Source organism: Clytia hemisphaerica, unplaced genomic scaffold, assembly GCF_902728285.1.
Source record: "Clytia hemisphaerica strain Z4C2 unplaced genomic scaffold, Clytia hemisphaerica genome assembly, whole genome shotgun sequence".
In the NCBI taxonomy this organism is placed as follows: Eukaryota; Metazoa; Cnidaria; class Hydrozoa; order Leptothecata; family Clytiidae; genus Clytia; species Clytia hemisphaerica.
The window spans coordinates 846,209-857,348 of NW_027104530.1; the positions used below are offsets into that span (position 1 = coordinate 846,209).

The window sequence follows — 11,140 nt, forward strand, 5'->3', positions numbered from 1 at the left end:
TGGCTTTTTTTCGACGAACTTTCTTCCTTTTATTGAAATTCAACCTTCTTTTATATAACAAAAAGTCATTTTTTAGACAGCTAATTATCATTTTTAATGACTGAAACGAAAATACTTATGCATCATGTAATTATGCTTCTGTTTAATTTGATAGGTCGATTTTTAACGTTTTTGAGCACTTTCAGAAAGTAACTTTTAGATTAGCCGAATTCAATAAATGACCAATCAAAATTTAAGTTTATCTTTCTTCTTTCCAATGAAATAGGAATTCTTCTTTTAAAATTTTTAGATTTCGAGGAAATTAGTTTTAAAGAGAGAAACTTTTTTGTGGCGCACTCGATATTTATTCATTTCTTTGTATTATTTATACCTTTGGGATTTTTTTAGTATTTCAATTTACATTCAGATTTTTTTCTTATCAGTTCAATTTTCATATCTATTAAGTGTCTGTTGAGGCATCATGAGAGAGAAAATGTAAACTCAACTCAAGTCAAACTTTCAAGTCGAAACTTCAAATCCCAAAGTTTTCAAATCAACTAACTTTTCAACACAAATTTCATGATCAATTTTCGTTCTACTTTCGTGGACAGAACTCACACCACATATATTTCTGGCAAGTTGGTAAGAATTTATTTAGTTTATTAACTTAGATTTGCCATATTTTTCTCTAAAATACTTTGTCAATATTTTCATTATTTTTCATTATTCTCACTTTATCACACTTTATCGGGGGGAAAGTGACGAAAATTTTGAAGGGTTGAATTTTTCCCCGACGAAATATTTTCCCAACATTTTATCACCTTTGGTCGGGTGTATCCGATTTTTTTATCCCCGACCAAAACTTTTACCCAAAATTTTATACCACAACCAAAATTTAAATCTAATAATTTTTTTACACCTTTAAATACCGAAATTAGTGCTTTAAACGATGAATTACAAGATCCATTTTCGAGCTAACGAAGGAAACCCTTTCTTTTAGACAGTTTAGTCGGGTGAAAGTGACGAGTTTGAAATTTTGGTCGGGGAAAAGTGACAACATGCCTCTAAGTGACGAAATTTTTCCCGGCCAAATAAAAAAACCGACTAAATAAAACTCCGACATTCCCCCCCCCCGATAAGGTAGATTAAATCTGGTCATTCTTTTATTCATTCAGTTTGAATCAAAAGTTACGAATACATGTGTCCATTCATTTTCTGTCCGGCTACAAGTATGGTATCCCTTTGTAAACACGAAGAGGTTTATTTTTTTATGTTTTTTGAGATTTTTTTGTGACTTTTTATTTTGCATTTTCATTTTGACTTTTTACCTCACAAAATTGATTGTTTGTATTTTTTTTTGCGATTTCTTTGATTATTTTGTAATTATTAATGATTAATTAATTTTCCTTGATATTTTGAAAAGTGTATGTGATTTTTGTGTTAAAGAGTTTTGCGAAGATCAGGCATGCAAGATGTTAACCTATAATGGGAAAGGAAAAGCTAAGTACTAGTAATAACATGGTTTGTAGGGTGATTTGGGAATAATAATCCAGAGGTTCATCGAAAATATTTCAAAATATTTGAATTAAAATTCAGCCACTCCTCCTTTTTACTTACTTTTTTCATAAATTTTTTCGATCTTCCTTTTGTCACTTAATAAAAGTTCGAATGACAACTAACATATTAAATACAATAAAAATATTCGAATTGTCGTGTTTCAATGAAATTCTGAACACACCACTAAATGAACCTTTGGATTCGTACAGAGACCCGAGGTTACATAATCTCAGGAAACCATTTATCCCTTCCCCATTTCCCCGTCTTCCCATAATTGAAGTCAATATCAAACTATATTTGCTCATCAGAAGGCGATTTGCCATTACCTCTTTTGTTTGACCCCTTTAACTACTTTCAATCCCTTTATTTAATTACCTTCCTGTTAAGCCTTCTTTATATTCATTTTACGACTATGTTATTTTGAAATGCTAAGGCTAACGCCATTAACCCCGAACTCATTATGTAATCAAGTAATACAATTTATTTTAAGAGTAGGGACCTAGTATATATAGAGGTCAAATTTTCTTTGTAAGTAGACAAGTAGACAAGTGAAGTTATTTTCAACTTTTATCGATTATTTTCACAATGTAAGTGTAACATTTCTTTTGTATCTTTAGGACCTAGTATATATAGAGGTCAAATTTTCTTTGTAAGTAGACAAGTAGACAAGTGAAGTTATTTTCAACTTTTATCGATTATTTTCACAATGTAAGTGTAACATTTCTTTTGTATCTTTAGGAGCTGGCTATGTTAAAGATTATTTTTGTAGGGAACTAACTTTGTCTCAAAGTTTATTCTGCACTCGTATCCCTTTTGTTTTAACACTATTTTTATCAGGGGGTGTTTTCCACCAGGCTGGCACTCTTTTGCTAATAGCTCACGGAAATTTTTTTTTTAACTGTGAAAGTTTCTGACTTTTAATATAATCCTATTAGCAGCATGTATACCAAATTTTACAATTATACACCAACCAGATCAGGTTTTTTGACTTTTTTTGTGCAGGCATATCATAAAATCCAGCTAAAACCCTGTAAAATCCCAAAATATTAAATTTTAGCATAACTTTTGATCCAAATTTTGACAGGATTTAGGTATCAATGATAAATTTAAAAAAATATTTTTAAAATTTTCAAAAACTGATGACGTCATCAAAAATGACGTCATTGTTTTTTGAAAAAATTTACTCATTTTCTGCATGGATTTTAAACGTCAATTTTATTAGTACGTATGTTAAAAACCAGGATATATGTTAAAGATATTTTTTTTTGCTTTTAGAAATTCAAAACAGAATTGAAAAATCTCCATTCGTTCAACTTTGATTGCTATTTTATTGAACAGTAATTTTTCATTGGTCAGCGATAATTGTGAAACTTTGTGATGACGTCATCACCTTTATGATGACATCATCAAACCATTTTTTTTTCTATGAACTCCTTTTGTGGTAGAAAACATTTCTGCCATGTTTCAAGTCCATATCTTTTCTAGATCAAAAGTTATGCAAGGCTGGTGGAAAACACCCCCCCCTTGAGAATACAAAACCCGAAAAAGCCTGATAATAATAGGGTTAATATGTACTCTATCTGATCATGAAATTTAGTAAGTTCAGACGGAGGGCTCGGAAATCCCATTACACCACCCATTAAAACAAGTTTTGTTTTGAATATAAATTCTCTGTGTTAGACTGTTTCGACACTATCAACGTTTTCCTTCATTGAGTTTGAACTCCGTAAAGCTGAATCCATGTTTTCAAACCATTTCGACCAATTTATCTAAACCCCCTTTTCAGATTTTCTCTGTTTTGATGAAAATTAGACTTAGAAAAGGTAAGACAGGTAGGGCCTCGACAAAATCGATTAGTTTTTGTAATAAATTTTGTAATAAGACATTTAAAGTTTGTAACTAATTTCAAATCGTAATTTTTTTGTGTACCTTCAAGATTATGACATCACTGACACTGTGTAGCAGCCTTTAAAAGAAGCTTCCAAAAGGATTTTTTTCTGATTTTTCTGTGTTGTTTTTATTCTGTAATTTTTCTATTTTTTTTTGTGATTTTTGGATGTTTCTGCGTGGTTTTTGATTTTTTGTGATTCTTCTAATACATATTTTGTCATTTTTTGTAATTATTTTTTGGATTTTTTTCTCTAACTCACTGAAAAAATCACCTCTTCATCATAAATATACCCAGCCATAACGACTCTCCAGGTCACTGAGACAGTAGCCTGGGGGAAACTTATAGCTTGTAGCTTTTTGATAGACTGGATGGCGCTGATATGGGGCCCGGTGTAATTTGCCCAACTTGATGTTTTTGGCTTTGGTAGTGTGGAAAATAGTGAGAGGTCTAGGGATAGAGAAACGACGCGTGCGCAATCACGTGACTTATACACGTTTTTTAGATTGCGTTCTGTACATAGTTTTTATATTCATTCTAAAAGTATATTCAGTAGCGGAAAGACGTATAAAGTTATATCTAAAATCTTCAATGTTTCTACGTTTTTACTGATACTCATGATCCAGAACTATTAGGAGTTAAGAAGATTTTACATGGCGCCCAGATGAGGGACAGCAGAGAAGTCAGCATTCGAGTCGTTCAACTGTACAAAATGAAGTAAGAGCAGCACGGTATATACAAATTTACGTATCATCTAAATTTTGTGACGAATTTACAAATCTATTTGATTTTTTTTCACACCGATATCTTTCTTCTTTGCTATCTTTCCTTTATTTTCTTTTTACGGATAGTTTTGGATGTTTTTGGCGGATTTTTTCTGGATTTTTTCGATACGGTTTAGAAATGTTTTGATTCTGTATTAGGGCTATTCCTTTGAAATTTGAGACTTCTTAGCGGTAAGAAGTTTTGGGATTTAGTCTAGGCAAGTTTATCTCCCCTATGATATTTTGAGCAAATAAAGTGCGGTTACTGTCAGCGGTAAAGACAGTTGTTTTTTCTAATTTGAAGTATCTTTTTTATCTACTTCTCGAAGTTCAATACATAAATTTTTGACAAGTTTTTTTCTTGACGGAACAGAAATTTTAGACTAAAATTTTGAAAGTTTTTTGAGAGTTGTGACGTAGTTTTTTTTTCTGAGGACTTTTCTCCAAGAGGACGTTTTGAAAAATTTAAGGATTTCTTCTTTCAAATTTTTCTGAAATTTTATTTCACTCAAACTCACATTTTCTCTCTTACAGCGATTCTGTTTTCCACAAATTTTAAAGTTTTCACATCACGGTTATTTTCTATTGTTATAGCACAGTTGGGTGCATTGTTCTATTAATTTAGAATAATAGGAGGTTTGCGTATATTTGAATAGATACGCCTTGTTATTTAATTTACGAAAGCGGGTCTGTTTCCAGTTTTTCAAAGGTTTAAAACCGGTTTAACAGGATATTTTTCTTTGTTTAAAGGTTTCTCTCTATTGTTCGTGAGAAGGGTAGAACTTGGTTTCTATTGGCAAATTTAATAAATAACTTCTTTTGATTCGTTCAAACCTTTCTTTCTTTTCTGATTGGCAGATTAGTTTTTATCATGGCAACCGCCCTAAATAAGAAAATTGGCAAGAGAGAGGGTTTGAGGTTAGTTTTGACTACAACAGTAAAGTCAGCACAAGATTATCTAACAGGAGAAGACATTCAACGGTCAAGGCTAGTTGGTTTCAAGAGAACAGTTCAAGAAGTTCTAAAACAGCTCGAATCAGCAAACGAGGATGTCATCAAAGGTTTAGAAGCAGATAAGATTGGCGAGGACATAGTTGAGTCTTTCACTTATGTTCAGTCAGCCAATGACTTAGAGGCAAGTATTGACATTAAGATGCAAGAGTTAGTTTTAAAAGACAGCCCTGTTTCAAGCTCAGTCTCATCCATAGCTTCATCCAGCAACAGACAGACATGCAGGTTGCCAAAGATGGAGCTTCCTAGTTTCAAGGGAGACCCTCTTCTTTGGCAAGGATTTTGGGACCAGTACAATGTTGCAATTCATGAAAATGAAAGTTTAACAGATATTGACAGGTTCAATTACTTGAAGAGATTTTTGAGTGGCGAGGCTTTAAGATCAGTCTCAGGCTTAACTTTGAATAGTGAGAATTATCAAGAAGCTATCCAGATATTGAAAGACAGGTATGGAAACGAACAGATTCTAATTTCGGCACATATGGAAGCGTTGTTAAAGATGAACAAGGTTAGGGGTAGAGACGATTTGAAGAATCTTAGAAAGTTGTATAATGATGTTGAGAATTGTCTTAGAAATTTGAAGGCTTTGAAGATGGAGACTGCAGCTTACGGAAGTCTTTTGATCCCGATTTTGAAAGAGAGGCTTCCTGATGATCTTTTGTTGACGATTTCCAGGAAGTTTGGATCACAGGTTTGGGATTTAGACAGCATGATGCAGCATTTTAATGAAGAGCTTAGAGCCTATGAAAACTGTGTAGTATCAAAGACTAGTGGCGAGGGAGTAAAGAAAGAAAAGGAACGTCATTCACCGTACACGACGAGTGGTATGTACGTTCAGGGCCAGTCTCAATCTCAATTACGTTGCTTGTACTGCACTAAGGGACATTCGTCTTCTCAATGCAGGACAATTACAAATCCAAGAGCGCGGAAAGGTATTGTAATTAGGAAAGGTCGGTGTTTCATTTGTCTAGGTTCAGATCATCTCGCTAAGGAATGCAGCTCAAGCTATGCATGTAGAAAATGTAAAGGAAGACACCATGTTAGTTTGTGTTTTGCAAATCCTGGCAAGAAGGATGAACAAAAGGAAAAAGAAAAGGAGGATCCTGAGGTAGAGGAAACCGTTGGCTCCCATATTCAAACAAAGGGAGGTATCTTGTTACAAACAGCCAAGGCTTCAGTTTGTGGTGAGATCACCTCTACCGATACAAGGCTTTTGTTTGATACGGGTAGTCAAAGGACTTATGCCTCAGAGGATGTGGTTCAAAGATTGAAGTTGAAGACGGTTCGAACGGAGAGAGTTATGATCAAGACATTTGGAAGTGAAGAGGCAAAGGTTAAGAAGTTGAAAGTGGTCCGGTTTAAAGTGAAACGTAAGGTTGGAAAGGGATATATAGATTGCGAAGCTCTCTGTGTACCCATTGTTTGCAGTCCCATTGCGAAGCAGGATGTTGATTATGCAGGTCGGAATTTTGAGCATCTCGATGGTTTGACGTTAGCGGATTCGAATGAAGGTCATGCGGAGGTTGAAATCTTGATCGGTTCAGATTTTTATCATGAGTTTTTCACCGGTAAGTATAAGAAGGGTTGCAGTGGTCCAGTGGCCAGTGAGTCTTGTCTTGGTTGGGTGTTGAGTGGTCCATTGGGGAACAAGTTTGGAACGATCCAAAATTGTTCTTTGGTGGAAACTCACCTGTTGCGTTGTTTGACGGAAGATTGTGATAGAGACACTTTGAAAGAAGATTTGAAGAAGTTTTGGGAAGTGGACAAGGTTGGTGAGGTAGGCGAGGACGGTTGTGAAGAGATTGATGTCGTCAGCAAATTTGAAAAGGAGATTTATCACGACGGTAAACGGTATGTAAGTAAGCTTCCTTTCAAGCCAAACCACGACGAGTTACCAGACAATTTCAGTGTCTCCAAACGGAGACTTGAGAATGTGAGAAAGAGACTAAAGGCGAGTGGGATTTTGAACGATTATGACCAGATTATCAAGGATTATGAGAAGGATTCCATCATAGAAAAGGTTCCAGAGGAGGAGATTGCAAAGGACAGAGGCAAGGTTCATTATCTTCCACATAGGGCAGTCGTGAAAGAGAATAGAGAGACAACCAAGATTAGAATTGTGTTCGACGCGTCGTGTGGGGTTAACGGGCCCTCCCTGAATGAGTGTTTGTATCCTGGTCCTAACATGCTTGCAAAGATCTTCGATATTCTGTTGAGATTCAGGTTAAATAGAATTGCGATTACAGCGGATATCAAACAGGCTTTTCTGAATGTTGGTATTCATCCTGAGCATAGAGATTTTCTACGGTTCTTGTGGCATTCTTCGGATAATGAAGTTGAGATTTTTCGGTTTCGAAGAGTTGTTTTTGGGCTTACTAGTTCGCCATTTTTGTTGAATGCAACGATCAAGCAGCATGTGGAGAAAGAAAAAGACGTTTTCTTTGTGAAAAAATTTCTGAACGCTTTGTACGTGGATGATGAGGCTAGTGGTTGTGAAAACGTGGCAGAAGGTAAAGAGTTTTATCGAAAGGCGGTTAAGGTTTTGGCTACGGCGGGATTGGATCTGAGGAAGTGGAAGTCGAATGACAGGGAGCTGCAGAAGTTTTTTGATGAACAGGTAATTGAACCGAAGTGTGACGGAGTCGTCGACGAATCATTTTGCAAATCTCAGCTTGGTCAAAAGACCGTTTCTTCCAACAAAGTTTTGGGGATGGACTGGGATAAGGAAACAGACTCGTTAGTAGTGTGTCTAAGTGAGTTCGTTGTGAAATGTCGAAGTACTGTATTGACGAAAAGGAATATTTTGAGTGTTTCAGCTTCTCTTTACGATCCTTTAGGGTTGATTTCACCCATCACGGCGTGGATGAAAACCATTTTCCAACTACTCTGCAAAGACAGTTTGGAATGGGATTGCGAGGTTTCGGAGGAAATAAGGGAGGCTTGGTTTCGGTTTGTCGATGTTGTTGCAAGTGTGGGTAAAGTAACGGTGGAGAGGTTTGTTTTGGTTCCAGCAGATTTGATTCGAGGATGTGAGTTACATGGGTTTTGTGATAGTTCGTCGGAAGTTTATTGCGCAGTTGTGTATTTGAGAGTGCTGATGGGGACTGATGTGAAGACGTCTTTGTTAGCATCGAAAACGAAGGTTGCTCCGATCAAAGTTGTTACGATTCCACGTCTTGAGCTTTTGAGTTGTCTTCTTTTATCTAGATTGGTGAGAGATATTGAACGTGCATTCTTGAAAAGTGTCGATCTACAGCGAATACATTGTTGGACGGATTCAGAAGTAGCTCGGAGTTGGATAAAGGGAAAGGAGAAAGCTTGGAAAGGCTGGGTTGAAAATCGAGTGGTGAAGATTCGGCAAGTCGTTGATCGAGGAGGTTGGTCGCATGTAGCAGGTGATGAGAACCCAGCGGATATTCCTACGAGGAAACTGAGTGGTTTTGATGGATTGCTTCAAGATCGTTGGTTTAAGGGTCCTTCTTTCTTAAGCTCTTCTGACTTTCAATCGAATCTTTCTACTTCCGATTCTTTTGATGACATCATTACGAATCTGTCTTCTTGTGAACTTTACGATGACATAATGAAAGAGAGTATCGACTTAACGGAAACTGACAATAACGTGACAACGACTTTGACAATGACGAAAATACCTGCTACCAACTTACAAGCCATCATTGAGTACGAACGTTTCGGCTCACTCGAGAAGCTTATAAGTATACTAAGCTACGTCAGACGATTTATTGAGAATTTGAGGAAGAAGAAGAAAGGAAAACCATTATCATTGGACACTCTTTTAACTGAAGAACGAAAAGACACCATGGAACTGATTATTGCAAACGAACAACATCAACTGAAGGGACTAGAGAACTACCAAAAATTGAAATCATCGTTAAACTTGTTTGAAGATCAGAAAGGACTTTTACGACTACGCGGACGATTCGGAAATTCAACATTACAATACCAAGAAAAGCATCCACTCATACTCAGAACAGACAGTGTATTTACGGAACTACTTATAAAGGAGACACACGAGAAAGTATTCCATCACGGCGTGGAATCAACACTGGCCCATTTACGAACTAATTATTGGATTGTCAGAGGAAGGAAGACAGTCAAAAATTTACTATATAAGTGTACCTTATGCAAACGTTATCAAGGAAAGACAATATCACCACCAGCTAGTCCTGACTTGCCAGATTTTCGTTTAAGTTTTAATGCTTTCAATGCCACAGGATTGGACTACGCTGGACCCTTGTATGTACAAAGTGAAGATAAGAAAGAGACTCAGAAGGTCTACATTCTACTCCTAACATGTGCCGGAACTCGTGCTATCCATCTAGAGGTTTGTCCAGACATGAAAAATTCTGCTTTCATTCGTGCTTTTAAAAGATTTTCGTCACGCCGAGGTGTACCTTGTGTGGTTATTCACGACAATTTCAAAACTTTCAAATCGAAAGAAGTTAAACTTTTTTTCAGCCAACAGGACATTGAACAACAATTTATTTTACCTTCTTCCCCCCTGGTGGGGTGGAATGTACGAGCGTCTTGTGCGCAGCGTGAAAGTATCTTTAAAGAAAACATTAGGTAAATCCTTAGTAACACTAGAAGAATTGCAGACGATCTTATGTCAGATTGAGGCGTTTATTAACAGCAGACCACTATGTTACGTAAACGAAGATGACATCGATGAGACTATCACACCAAACCATTTAATTTTTGGGAAGAATATCTTTCACAAGCAACACGGTAATGCTGAAGTTTTGTTTTTAGACAATAATGACGACTGTACAAAGAGAATGAGACACATAAAAATCATTCTGTCACATTTCCAAAATAGATTTGAAAAAGTTTACCTTCAAGAATTGAGGCAAAATAACATTTATAGAAAGAATACGGATAATGATGTAAAGTTGCGCGTTGGAGAGGTTATTTTAATTAAAGGAGAAAAGATGGTACCGAGAGCAGAGTGGAGAACCGGAATAGTTGAGGAATTGGTGAAAGGTCGGGACGGCAAAATCAGAGGAGCAAAGATTAAAACAACATCAAAAAAGGACATTCAACATCCGTTCACCGACCCTGTGCAAAAACTGATAAAATTGGAGATAGAGGGAGATAAAGCAGAACAGACATTGAAGGAGAAACCGAAAGTAGATAAGCACGTTGAAAGCACAAGGAGTAGACCGACCAGAAGAGCGGCAATTGAAGGAGTTTTACGTAGACTCAAAAATACAAAATAAAATGTTTCATTTTTCTCGCGGGGGAGTGTGGAAAATAGTGAGAGGTCTAGGGATAGAGAAACGACGCGTGCGCAATCACGTGACTTATACACGTTTTTTAGATTGCGTTCTGTACATAGTTTTTATATTCATTCTAAAAGTATATTCAGTAGCGGAAAGACGTATAAAGTTATATCTAAAATCTTCAATGTTTCTACGTTTTTACTGATACTCATGATCCAGAACTATTAAGAGTTAAGAAGATTTTACAGGCTACATGGCTTTTTTTCGCAATGCAATTGGTTCTTTTCGCATGACGACGGGCCTACATTGTCCAGAGTTGCCCGTCGTTAGGAAAATTCATTGTGACGTCACTTTTTCAAAGGAAAATGAACAATGCGTTGACATCATTTATCTCATTTTTTATTTCTGACGTCAGAAATTATAGAAATTTTTTATCTTTTTTCGCTTGTTTTTTCTGCTTTATTTCGCTATTTTTCCTGGATAAAGCGCTAAAAATCAATCAAAGTTGAAGGAAACGGTTAACAAATACAATAATGACCGGTTTTTTTCGGGCTGTACTGAAAATATTGCCCTCGGTCAACGCAACAACCTCGCAAGCTCGGTCGTTACTTGACCTCGGGCAATATTTCTCAGTACAGCCCTCACTAACCGGTCATTATTGTATTAGTAAAGACCACTTCAGTGCTTTGGTCAAACTGACG

At 36.2% G+C, this 11,140-nt stretch overlaps 1 protein-coding gene across 1 annotated transcript; it reads left to right on the plus strand.

The window, feature by feature from the left end:
- Window positions 1–3,863: 3,863 nt before the first annotated feature.
- LOC136822284 (uncharacterized) lies at window positions 3,864–10,436 on the plus strand. The gene is made up of 2 exons (XM_067078524.1): window positions 3,864–9,783; window positions 10,037–10,436. Exons 1-2 carry the CDS (start codon window positions 5,060–5,062, stop codon window positions 10,434–10,436), a joined length of 5,124 nt encoding a protein of 1,707 aa, XP_066934625.1. The 5' UTR covers window positions 3,864–5,059.
- Window positions 10,437–11,140: the final 704 nt, after the last annotated feature.